Below are 13,431 nucleotides of genomic sequence, written 5' to 3' on the forward strand. Positions count from 1 at the left end.
AGCGTGACCCCATTCAGGACAGGTGGACAAATTTCACCACCCAGACCAGGCGAGCCTATCACTAGTACTTCCGTTTTCTCTGGATTCAAGCTGAGTTTGTTTTTCCTCATCCAGCCCATTACCAACTCCAAGCAGGCATTTAGAGGAGAGATTCCCTAGTTACTGCATCAGTCGGGGACACAGAGAAGCATATTTGGGTGTCATCAGCGTACTGATAACACCGTGCCCCGTGTCTCCGGATGATCTCTCCCAGCGGTTTCATGTAAATGTTAAATAGCATGGGGGACAGAATAGCTCCTTGAGGGACACCAGATGTAAGCGCCCTCTTATCAGAGCAAACGTCCGTATACTGTCTAGTCTGTATAGATAAATATACTCTTGTGTGCTTCAAAATATGTATGTTCTTCACATGGAGGAACACTGCTTAGGATTTGCACAACAGATGCACAGGACAGTCATGTGTCCTACCGTAGAGAGAGGACAATGCTCTATACGAAGGTATACTCCCTTTGAATGGCTGTTCATTTAACAATAACAAAAAAGAACCTTGAGAAGGAGGAGAAGAATAGCAACTCGGCAGCACAGGTTCCTTTATCACAGTCTTCTCTATTGGAGCAAAGTGTATTATATTTAGTTCTTTCTCAGTTTGCATCTACACATATTTATTTTCATATGTTGATATAATACAAATATTGGTTATATTTCATTCTCTCTATGATGCATTTCCTCTTTATTAGCAATGCACAAGTGACCATCCTACAGATGTACATCGTCATTTGACAAAACTGTTCCTCTCCACCACATGTCTTCTGTATCCAATAACAAATTTACCCTTCACCTTCCCATAATTGCTCTCCTGCATTAACACTGGAAACAAGTCATGTTAGAGATAAAAATATATGCATGATTTTAAATATGAAAAAGTATTAGACTTGCACATTTTTTCTTGTTTAAATAGCAGTCAAAGGAAGTCCTGAATAAGATTGGGACAATGGCACACAAGGTTTAAGGCATTTCACATTTCTCCTCTCTGCCATGGTCCCAACAACAACAACAGTCCCCTTCATCCAAAGCCTCCCAGGCTGGAGCCCAGATGTGGGATGGAGGCAGGGATTACTGCCACCAAACTGCAGGCTGCCATCAGCCCGGATCACAGTCGGGTCCAAGCTGCACTCCATCAGCACTTTTTAGACTTTGGAAAGCTTTCCGACTTCTAAAAATTGCTGGTGGACCGTAGCTGGGACCAGGGCTGATGGCGGCCAGTAGTTTGGTATGCAATAATCCCTGCCTCCATCCCGCGTCCTGGCTCCAGCCCTTTAACTGAGGCATGCCTGTATCCTGCCTTGGTATTTTGTAACCTCTGCAATCTTTCTTGTAGAACCGCCTAATACAATGTTTTTGGTGCCACAAGCTATAAATCATAAGTAAAAAAACTCAGAAAGTGACTCTAAACAAAAACTTTTGTTTTCTCTGATTAGTTGCAACAGCAAACAAGTATGCTTGTCGGGGACTAGATACAGTAGAACAGAAGTTGCCTATTCTTCAACAGACGGCTGATCAGGTAGCTATTGTTATTATTATTATTAACCTTTATTTATGAAGCGCTGTAAATTTACACAGCGCTGTACATACAATCTTTTTAGTTAGACGGTTCCCTGCCCTCGGGCTTACAATCTAAAAAGACATGAGTCAACCAATTGTTTCTGAAACAGGTCTTTAAGAGAAAGGTCTTTATAAGAAGGAGTTACCAGTTCTCTGGGAAGGCATGTTAAGTTCCCAAAGACAACATGGTTAAAAGCCAATAGGGCTATGGAGGCAGATAAATGCTTAAGGAGCTCTGACACATGGTCAGTCATTTTGTACAATGGGCACATTCATACTGGCTTGTTTGGTTTTCAAAAAGAACTCTGGTTTCAGATCTGCTTTGGTTTGTGTTGAAGCTGGCAGGGGCAGGGGCAGAAGGGAAGATGCAGAAGATACTTACAGTACAAGCCTATACATGTTTACTCAGAAGTTATTTTTGCTGATTCAGTGGGACTTAGGGCTAGGAAGGTATTATAGGACTGCAGCCTAATCAAGTGGGTAGGGGCAGCAGAAATGTTTTATTACTGACATCATGACATCCAGTGTGGTATAGTGGCTTGAGTGCTGGACTACAACTCTGAAGAATAGGCTTTTAATCCTTGCTCAGCCATGGAAACCCACCTATGGCAAGTCGCAGTCTCTCAGCCTCAGGGGAAAGCAAAGGCAAAACCCTACTAAAGAAATATTGCCAAGGAAACCCTATGATGGGTTCATGTTTAGGTCATCTTAAGTAGAAAATGCTTTAAAGGCACACAACAAAAAGAATAACAAAAGTTAATCCCATGGGATAGTGTAATCAAAGGATGAAGACTTCTCTTTCAATCCAGTACAAACCAATCTTCCCTTTACCTGTTGTAGGTTGTCTCCGAAACAAAAGAGATGATGTCTTCTAAAGTTGCAGGTGCAAAGAGTGCTGTGACTCGTAGACTGTCGGGGGTGGTCTGTATGACCAAAGATGCCGTGCAGGGTAGTGTGAAGACAACAACATCCATGGTGACTGGGAGTATGAGTATGGTGATGGGAACAAGAATGGGACAGATGGCCAAGAACAGTGTGGAAGCGATGCTGGGCAGGTCCCATGCCTTTGTGGATCATTATCTCCTTGTTGCTGATGAAGATACGAGTAAGAACTCCTTACTGGGCTTATGTCTACACTTATTATTGTTTAGAATGGTTTGGGATTTTAATGGCATGGGCAAATAGAAAACCAATGAAAAACGATTTTGACTAAGCAGGAGCAGGAACTTGAAAATACAAGCTATTTGGGAGCAGAACAGACTATAATGCTACTGTAATAGTAAGTTGTTTCAGGCTCTCCTGTTTCAAGCTATTTTCACCCATACTCACAAAGAGTCTCATTGCATTACAAAAGAAAGAGAAGAGGCAGCGAGATAAAAGTGGCTTTCTGCTTATGCCCCCATGTGACATCATTCTCCCTCAGAGCGAGATGGTCATAAAAGTGTGGCTTTTGCCAAACAGATTTTTCCAGCACAACAAAAAGCACAAGTTTACAATCATCTCTATCAGAAACAGAAAGTATGCGTTTCAGGGGCATGCTGAGATGTAAACAGAAAGCTGCTTCTGTCTCACTGCCTCGTCTCACTTTTGTAATGTGCTAAGTCTCAAAGATAGCTGAATGCTGATCCTGTGTATTGCGCCCTCACTGTATTAGCACTTTAATAGTGTAACTTGCACTGTTTTCCTTTCTGCACTATTTTTTCCTCAGTACTTACAATGTCATTTGCACTTCCCTGTTTGCCCTGCTTCCTGCATCTGGATTGGTTTCCCTTTAGTTTTGTTTTTTTTTAAATAAACCATAACAATGCAATTGCTGCATGATGCCACACCACTATTAGACTACAGCCTTTAAAAATATTAATATGTATTAAAACAATTAAAGTATGCTGTGGCAGTAATGCTATAGTACCATAGGAAAAGTGGAGGAGAGATCTTTGGGAAACACCCTTTTGTAGTAAAGCAGGCATCTGAATAGTGGCTTCCAAAGGTTAACAGGTCAGGATTACACCATGACTACACTAAAACATTTAGGATTTTTTTTTAAATTATTTAAAAATCTAAAATTTTTAGAAGAGTTTAGAGCACAAAAACAAACCAGGAAGCACATCTGTTCTGTTGAGAAGTCTTGTCTTCCCTGCTCAAGCACTGGAAGTAGTCTGAGGCTTCCTCACCAGAGATTTCCTTGGGAATCTCCAAGGAAGCACAGCCACACCACATCCACACTTCATTCATTTTTGCAATAAAGAGGAATGAGACATATACACTGGTTACTGAACCACAGCAAGATTGGGGGTCATTGACACATACTTTCCAGCACACACATAAAAAAAATTAAATTCCCAACAATTCTACAGCACAATAACAAGAGAGCCACAGGCATCATGCAATAAGGCTGAAGCAAATACAGAATTAACCCACCACTATAATGGTATAATAGCATCATATGATAAGCACCACACGATTCCACATGTGTTATGTGTTTTTAAACAGGGGCTGGATGTCCACCTATCAGCAGTAGGTTAAGATATTCCTCCCAGGCATTTAATGGTATCAGATTAGCCAGATTTTATATCTAGGTAGTATGATGCCAAATTTTGAGTACTCATTGTTTATTATACTTTGGGTGATACTTAGTTTTATAATATAGCTTGACTACTTGTATAATTTAAGTTTTTTAACACTGATATGTTTTAGCTGTCCTCTATTTATTGAAATCTGTCTAAGAAACCTCATAAACCAAAACCTAAAGACATCCAAAGTTCAACATTACCTTCATACAAGAAGAGTCAGGTCACGGTGGCCCTCAGCTTTTGCTGTATTCTTACAATTTTACAATCATACTATGGTTTTCTTTTACTTTCAGTTGAAGTTACAACCTGTTGCCAAACAAAAGTAAGGGATTCCATGCAGCAAGTGCAGAGACAGATAACATGTGATGGTTACTTGTCCTGCTTGATCTCCCTGTTGAACAAATTCCATCGCTATGCTTCCAGGCAATCTAGGCACCGTATGAGGCGTGCAAGCCAGAACTTCCAAAGACTCCTTGAAAACCACTATCTGGTAAGACCACACTACTTTTCTTCTTTGTTTTGAGCTAGATGGAAATATCAATCACACTGGTTTTTAAAAGGAAATGGTTGAAATCATTCTTGTATTACGTCCATTGAGGCATAGGATTGCTCGTTATCATGCAGCATCTATCTATTTTAGACAATTAATATAGCATTTATTTTAACAGAGATTCTCATAGAAGTGGTGAAATACATCTTTGCCAATCACATAATTTTCCTCACCTATGTATCTTGTTTTCAGTGTGCTTTTTTAATATATATATAATCAGTCATGTATAGGGTTGCCATACTTCTGGACCTTGAAACCGGGAAAAATGTAGGACAAAAATTTCAAATGTAGGATACATTTGAAATTTTTGCCCTACATTTTTCCCTCGCCGCTTGGGCTCTGCCCCCACCGCGATCGCAGCGAGGCCCAGGGCCCAGGCGGGGAGGGAAAGCCTCCCTGAGTGAAGGATTCCCTCCCCGCCTGGGCCCCCGGCCTTGCCGCGATCGCAGCGGGGAGCGGAGGCCCAAGCGGCGACTGAAAGCCTCCGCCTTAAGGAGGCCTTCAGTCGCCGCCTGGGCCGCAGAGGCCCAAGCGGCGCGGGAAAGCCTCCGCCTTAAGGAGACCTTCAGTTGCCGCCTGGGCCTCCGGCCTCGCCGCGATCGCGGCGGGGAGCAGAGGCCCAAGCGGCGACTGAAAGCCTCCCTCAGCTTGCCACATCCTGCCCGGGGACGGGGGCAAACCGGGGCGGGACCGTGCGGACCCGCCCCAAACTGGGAAAGTCCCGCCCCCAGGCAGGATATGGCAAGCCTAGATGTAAACAGTCTTAAATTCCAAGTCTGACTGCTGAGGCACATGTCTTTTAGGAAATTCCATTGTGGGGAGGGAAAATGGAGTTAATTGTAGAGAATACACATTCCTTGATATTTAGTTTAACCCTTAAAGATTAGAGTGACCATGTGGTCTTTGTACTGAGATAGTCCAGGCCTTTTTAGGAAAAAGTGTTGATAGTCTGCCTTGGATAGAGGAAGGAGCAGTCATCTTTTGAACGTGAGTTTAGGGGTGCAGTTGTTTTTGTTCTTCTGTGAACACAATGAAGCTGCCTGTGACTGTGAGTCAGACTGCAAAGTCATTGAGCTCAGTATCCTCTACTGTGAAAGATGATAATTCTTTAAACTCTCGTGGCCATTCCCAGCTGTTACTGGAGATAATTTGTTTAGGTGACTGCACCCAGGATCATCTGCATGCAAAGTAAGTGAAGGGAGAAAAACACAAAGGCAGGATTTTTAAAAACTGAAGACAGAGGAGCAGGCAATCATAATGAAGAATTTTGAGTCTTGGATATCCTTGGATATGAGCTGGTTTGTGAGGGTTTAACCCAATTGTAAAACGGATTGCTCCTGCAAGCCATTAAGAGAATGTGTTTTCAAGAGCAAGAATAAAAGCTGACGTAGAGTTGGTTTTCCACTCTGTGGTGTCTCCTTGGTCACAAAAAAATTTAGATCCACTTCACTTATCTGATGCAGGCACAAGCAGATTTCTTTGCATGCTCCCTCAGGTTTCTTAAAGCAGGATGAGTGATGAACTCAGAATTCCAGTTTCTGTTGTGGTGGAGAATTTGCTGACCCATTTGCAATGAGGAAGGTGGTGCTATAAGCCAAGTTGGTTATCAGGAGTATGGGGAAGATTGTTATGCATGCATTAAACCTTAGTTTGGGTTGCTGAGACAGGTAAAGGTCTGTGATGCAAAGGGTTCAGGAACTACAAGACAAGGCACAAGCAGTGCTTAGTAACATTTTTGTGCAATTAGCAATTGCATTTTTATCTAAAGAAAATAAAATGTAAATAGCAGTCAGAATGGTGTTGGTGGGCCTTGTTAACTGAACAAGAATAGGGGTAGGAAGGCCTTATCCTGGCCAGCTCCTTTGTCTTTTGACAAGAGCAATAATTTTCATGGCATGGTGTTAGCACCCTAAACTATTGTTAAAGGTATAGGAGCAGAGGCAGAATAAAAAGTTGACAACCCCACCCTAGGCTGCTGCCACAAGGCAGAATTAATGCAGTTTGACACGCTTTAACTGCCATGGCTCGACACTATGGAATCCTGGAGTTTGTAGTTTTTTGAGATAATATTTTGCCTTCTTTGTCAAAGAGCTCTGGTTGGGGCAATTGGCTTACACAGTGTAAACTGCTTAGAGAATGCTAGTTCACTAATAAGCAGTATAGGAATGTACTTGCTATTGGTGTCCCAACAAACTACAAATTCCAGAATTCTGTGGGATGGAGCCATGACAATTAAAGTGATATACTGCATTAATTCTGCAGTGTGGCAACAGCTCTTGTATGCCCCATATATCCAATGTCCACACTTGTCTTTGAATGGGGGAAGGATCATAGCTCAATGGCAGAACATGTACTTTGCATGCAAAAGTCTCAAGTTCAATCCTGGACATCTCTAGGTAGGGCTGGGAAAGACTTGTATCTGAAAGCTTGGACAGCAGCTGCCAGTCAAAGTCATCAATTCTAAGCTAGACAGAATAATGATCTAAGAAACCCTTCTGTATTCCCAGTTATATTCTTTCAATGTACATTTGCATTTCAGGAATGGAAGGCTTGGCTGATAGCCTTGTACTACACGATAACACTCCCTCTGAGGACCATCTACTTGATCATCCTGTTTACCATCGATGAATTGTTGGCCGTGTTTATTGAGAATGTTCCTCAAGCCACTTACATCCTCGAAGAACTCCAGTTGGCACTTGCCACACTCAGTTGCCTCCAGGATCTCTGCCAAAGAATTTTTAACCGAGTTTGGGAAAAAATGCTGGAGGAGGAAAACTTGAATGCACTCCTGAACTACATTACACAAACTCTTCCATTTTGTTTCTTAGCACACCACTGCAAATGTAGGTCCTCCGCAGAGAGTACCATCAAGGCTCTAAAGACCATGAAGAAGATACAGGCATCAAGAGACAGTATCTTCATGCTGCAGGAAAGTGAAAGCAGTTGCATGGCAATGGCCACCTGAGACATTTTCTTCTGTTGAAGATTAAAATGTATGAGGTGTAGCTACGTGGCATTTCAAAGAACTTGGTTGTTAGGTTACATCTTTGGGCAATAGCAATCTTGCAGTACATTAATGAAACAACTTTCTCTTTGTGTCTTTCTCTCATTGTCTTTCACCCAGCTCTGAAAAACAAGGGAAACCAAAGCTGCATCCACATACTGTAGAAATATTCTGGTTTGACACCACTTTAACTACCATGGGTCAATGCTATGAAATTCTGGGAATGGTAGTTTGTTGCAGCACCAGAATGGGGTAGGGTAGATCTCTTATAAAAGGGCACACCTGACAACCCTATCAGGGACATGTCTTCTGGTCCTCAAACAAGAGACATCCCTCATAACTGAGAGAAACCTGGAACTCCAGCACCACCTCTTTTTATATATAGAAACTGGCCAGACCTATAGTTGCATTTCCCTTTAATAATGATCATGGAAGAGGACTATATCTGAGGGTATCAGGCTAGATTAGGGGACAGAGGGCAGGTAAGGGGGCATATACAACTCATACAAGAACCAGCAATGCTCCAGCAACAAACTATTCATGGGGCAACCCTGTGAATGGTGTCTCAATAGCACGATCAAAGCACGACTGCCAGGTCGCAAAAGCTATGTGGCCATGTTCTAGAAGAGTTTATTCCTGACATTTCGCCAACAGCTGTGACTGTGACACACACACACACACACATAGTATATATATACACGCACTGTTGGTTGAGAGGAGATGATTTGCATGTTAACCTGTGTATTGTTCTGATGTTGAATGGCAAGGCCTCAGGGTGTCTATTTAATTAAATGACCCATTAACTAATCATCCCAGCAGACATTCTGAGGCCTTGCCATTCAACAATAGAACAATATACAGATATATATATACACACACACACACACATTAAAATATATAAATCACTTTGTCTCCATTATACGCACACACACACCCTACTCTCTTCCATGCCAGCATTGTCTCAAGATGCCAGTCACAGCTGCTGGAGAAACGTCAGGAATGAACTCTTCTAGAGCACAGCCTTGTTTCCCAAAAAACCCACAAACAACTATCATGGGGTTTTCTTGGCAAGTTTCTTCAGAGGAGGTTTGCCATCACCCGAGACTGAAAGCATGTGACTTGCCCAAGGTCAGTTAGTACATTTACAGGGCCCTGTGGTTGCCCAACCATAGTACAAGTCCCAGGATTCGGTAGGAGGGAGCCATGGCAGTTAAAGTGTTATCAAACTGCATTATTTCTGCAGTGGAGATGCTGCTTCTGAGAAAGGTGCCATGATTCCCTTCCTTTTATGCCACACCCTCCAAGCTTCCATAGATGAAAACCAGGACACATGTGGCCAGCAGCAACCTCAAGAACGTGGTCAAGAGAGCAGACAATTGTGAAGAAGAGCACACAAGCTAGGAAAAGCTACAGCGGTTTGCTTTTGCCTCAGTCTACAGGAAAGGGCAAGGAGGCTCTGCCACCTCCACCTCCCCCCTGCTACCTTGAATGCAAATTTTGCACTTTGAATTCAGTTTGCAGCAGTGAAAATCAGCTGAGGGCAAAGTGAGACAGAGAGAAACTGGGGCTTCTGGTGACCCTAAGGACTATCATGGGGTTTTCTTAGCAAGATTGGTTCAGAGGACGTTTTGGTATTGCTTTCCCCTGAGGCTGAGAGAGTGTGACTTGCCCGAGATCCCCCACAGGTTTCCATGGCCGAGACGGGATTCGAACCCTAGTCCCCCAGAGTCCCGGTCTAGCGCTCAAACCACTACACCACACTGCTCCTCTAAGTATCTCTCAAAACTACAAATCCCATAATACTATAAACCATGGGGTTTATAGCTATGTCAAACTGTGTTATTTCTGCAGTGCAGACACAACCTGAGTCTCTGAGGCACCAAAATGTCTAAGGTGGTTGTTGGAAGGGAGCTTGAACCCATTTCCCCAAAACACACTGCAGAAATAATCCATTTTGAGACCACTTTAACTGCCCTGGTTCAGTGCTAGGGAATTCTGGGAGCTGTAGTTTGCTGTGGCTCCAGAGCTCTCTGACCAGAGAAGGCTGAAAGTCTCACACAACCACAGTTGCCAGGGTTCTCTAGCAGTGAGCCAGGGCAGTTAAAGCGGTCTCAAACTGGATTATTTCTGCAGTGTGTTTCGGACCTCAGTGACAGTGAATTCAAAATGGCAAATGCAGTACATTTATATCATTTTACATGGGATATAGATGAATCAGGCATGTTTGTATACTGCACTGCTACTGCACAATTCTTTCCATTGTCTAAAGAAAAGAGACTATATGCCATTTTAGGTCGAAAACACACTGCAGAAATAATCCAGTTTGAGACCCATTTAATTGCCCTAGCCCAGTGCTAGGGAATTCTGGGAACTGTAGTTTACTGTGGCTCCAGAGCGCTCTGACCAGAAAAGGCTAAATATCTCACACAACTACAGTTCCCAGGGTTCCCTAGCAGTGAGCCAGGGCAGCTAAAGCGGTCTCAAACTGGATTACTTCTGCAGTGTGTGTTTTGGGCCCTTGGAGGCTTGAGGGAAGCGGGGGAGATCATGGGGAATGGAGGAGGAGGCTGGGCCGAGGCCTGAGGCGGAGCCATTGCGGGGGAAAGACTCCAAAGAGGGCGCTTGGGTTTCCCTCAGGAGGAGGAGGAGGAGGGAGGAAATGGCCGCCTTCGTGGAGCTCAGCACTAAGGCCAGGATGCCCCTCTTGGGGCTGGGGACTTGGCAGGTACTTGGCGCGGCGGGAGAGCGGTGTGCCTGGGTCTTTCTTCCCCCTGCTCCTCTTTAGCTGCTTCCGCACTGCAGAAATAATCCGGCTTTAGACCTCTTTAACTGCCCTGGCTCAATACTAGGGAATCCTGGGAACTAGTTTGTTGTGGCATCAGAGCTCTCTAAAGGATAAGGCGAAATATCTCAGTTCCCAGGACTCCTTAGCATTGAGCCAGGGCAGTTAAATCGGTCTCAAGCTGGATCATTTCTGCAGTGTGCTTTGGACCTACTTCTGCATCCACACTGCAGAAATATTCCAGGTTGTTACGCCTTTAACTGCTATGAAGGTGCTATGGAGTCCTGAGAACTGTGGGATTCTGGGAAGCGGAGCTCTGGCGCCACAATCAACGACACTTCCCAGAATTCCATAGCATTGAGCCAGGGCAGTCGAAAAGTGGGGTCAAACCGGGTCGTTTCAGAATGTGGATGCAGCTTTAGGTGCAAAACACACTACACTGCAGAAATAGTCCATTTTGAGAACGCTTTAACTGCCTTGGCTGAATGCTAGGGAATTCTGGGAACTAATTTTGTGAATCATTTGGCCTTCTCTGTCAGCGAGCGCTGGTGCCACAATAAACTACAGTTCCCAGGATTCCCTAGCACTGAGCCACAGGACCTTCATCTTGAGCAGGAGGAAGAAGGATGGATTTGATTTTTATAGGAATGTTTTGTTTTGGTTTTTTAATTGTGACCTTCATTTTTCTCTGGGATGGGTCCTACATTTTGCTGCGCTTTGCCCTCCTTTATAGGGTTAGGGCATCCAGGGCAGCATCAGCAGAGAGTGACCCACTTGCTGGCTGGCGCACTTTGAGGCTCTGTGCTCGTCCGCACGTTCACTGACCCACTTATATAATGCTGTTGCTGCTGGGCTTTTCTTTCCCTTTCCTTCCCACTCCATCTCTCTTTAGTTGGGGGACTCTCTCTCTCTCTCTCTCTCTGTGGCATCATTCCCACTACCTTTTAAACCGGATCGCAATTCGGTTTGCACCAGTTCAAATGATTCTGGTTCCCACTTAAATCGAATCACTGAAGCCATGCACCAGACCCATTTATTCAGCGTCTTTTTGACGCTGATGTCTTCCACATCCTTTTGGATAAATCGATTCTGCGCAAGTGTGAACCAGATGCGGATCAGAATCGATTTAAATTTGCCCTTTCAGCCAGTTACAGCGGGTCCATTTTGAACCAATTCATTTGTGAATGGGAACCACAAGTGGGTCATTTTACAGGGGGAAAATGCGACCGGGGCAAATGTAGTGGGAACCATGCTCCACTGTTGATTCTGATTGCAAAACGCTTTTTTGTAAGTGGGAATGAGGCCAATGTTTGTATAGAGATAGTCGGACTTTGGTTGACTTTCTGGAAACCAGGGTTCAAGTCCCCACTCAGCCATGAAACCCCCTGGGATAACTTGGGCAAGTCACACTCTCTCAGCCTCAGGGGAAGGCTGCTGAGCTTATGTCCTCCTTATGCCAAGGAGGACAAGGGGCTGCAGGATCTGGACATTCAAGGGGGAGAAATGCAGGAAATTCCAAAATAAGAGGTAAAAGACACTCATAGGAATGTAAATTCATGCATCTTTTTAGTCCGGCTCAAAATGGAGGACGTTTTGGAAATTCCAAAATAAAATGTAAAAACACTTATAGGAATGTAAATTCCTGCTTCTTTTTAGTCCTACTCTCAATGGAGGACATTTTGGAATTCCTCCCAGACAGAAGGCCGAAATGGAGGACATGGCCGAGAAAAGGAGGACATCTGGCCACGCTGAGCCTTCTCTGTGTGGAGAAAGTTGATCAAATTTATTTCCCTTCCTTCCCACCCACCTACATCTGTGAGCGGTTGCGTGGGTGGGTAGGTGAAGTCGGACTTTGGTTGATTCAAATTGATCTCTGCATTGTGTGTCCTTTTGATGGATGTCCTGTTTAAATCTTTTTTGTCTGATTATTTCTGCTCTGATTCATTTCAGGCATGTGTGTTAAAAGCTTTCCATGTACCTGTTGTGGTGCGACAAGGATCAGTCGTGGGCCCTTCCTTGTTCTTGTTGTTGTTGGCCCTTGGTATCCACTGGGGTTTGGTTCAGGACCCCACCATGGATACCAAAATCCATAGATGCCCAAGTCCCATTAAAAGCAATGGATAGTAAAACGCTGTCCTTTATATTAAATGGCAAAATCAAAGTTTACCTTTTTGAATTTATATATTAAAAGAATATTTTTGAACCGTGAATACTTGAATCCTTGGATAAAGAATCTGTAGATAAGAAGGGCCGACTGTGTCAGCATCATCATCATCATGTTATATAGTTATATCCTGCCTTTCTCCCAATATGGGGACTCAAGGCCCATTATATACCTTCATATATACTCTTTATATACCCTCCCTCTTGAATTTTTAAGTTGACACACATTTTCCAGAGTTTTATTATTCTTATTCTTATTCTTTATATAGCGCGGTAGATTTGCACAGTGCTGTACATAAACACAGCCATGGTTACCATGCCATCCTATGGAATCCTGGAGTTTGCAATTAATGAGGTGTATCATCGAAGACCTCTCCTTCAATTTCAGATCCCAGGCCTCTGGTTATCTGTACAGGACACATGAGGGAGGCCTAGATAAGGTTGCTTCAGGTCTCATGAGAGGAGGGTCTTTTGTCATATCGCAGGGTCCCTGTGAGGTTTCCAATCTTGTGAGAACCCCCAAATCCATGCAGATTTCACAATGGCAGGCAGCCATGATAAGATGAAAACCTTTGCTGCTGGATGTCAAGCTGTTTGTCCAAAGAGAAGGAAGATGTGGCGCCATGCCAGCTGTGTTCCCAACAAATGGAGCTCTGGCATTTAGTGTGTAAGACCTGATTGCTGCCTCTATACTAAATGCTTAGGAGCAGTCCTATTTGAATGCAGCTGGCACCTGCTCTCCAATACAGGATATGAGGCA

General features: G+C 43.8%; 2 protein-coding genes across 3 annotated transcripts in view; both read left to right on the forward strand.

Moving 5' to 3' along the window:
* Nucleotides 1-7,801, forward strand: part of LOC121931625 (perilipin-3-like) — a 20,791-nt gene extending 12,990 nt beyond the window's left edge. For both annotated transcript variants that reach the window (XM_042469591.1, XM_042469592.1), the window contains 4 exons: nt 1,479-1,561; nt 2,443-2,707; nt 4,466-4,662; nt 7,262-7,801. In XM_042469591.1, coding sequence (XP_042325525.1) covers nt 1,479-1,561; nt 2,443-2,707; nt 4,466-4,662; nt 7,262-7,687 — 971 coding nt within the window. In that variant the 3' untranslated portion in view covers nt 7,688-7,801. The remainder of the gene's footprint in view (nt 1-1,478; nt 1,562-2,442; nt 2,708-4,465; nt 4,663-7,261) is intronic.
* Nucleotides 7,802-10,324: 2,523 nt separating this feature from the next.
* LOC121930489 (aldo-keto reductase family 1 member B7-like) overlaps nt 10,325-13,431 on the forward strand; it is a 16,604-nt gene continuing 13,497 nt past the window's right edge. Inside the window, exon 1 of the mRNA XM_042466881.1 lies at nt 10,325-10,451. Coding sequence (XP_042322815.1) covers nt 10,386-10,451 — 66 coding nt within the window. The 5' untranslated portion in view covers nt 10,325-10,385. The remainder of the gene's footprint in view (nt 10,452-13,431) is intronic.

The sequence above is a fragment of the Sceloporus undulatus genome, chromosome 5 (assembly GCF_019175285.1).
Source record: "Sceloporus undulatus isolate JIND9_A2432 ecotype Alabama chromosome 5, SceUnd_v1.1, whole genome shotgun sequence".
In the NCBI taxonomy this organism is placed as follows: Eukaryota; Metazoa; Chordata; class Lepidosauria; order Squamata; family Phrynosomatidae; genus Sceloporus; species Sceloporus undulatus.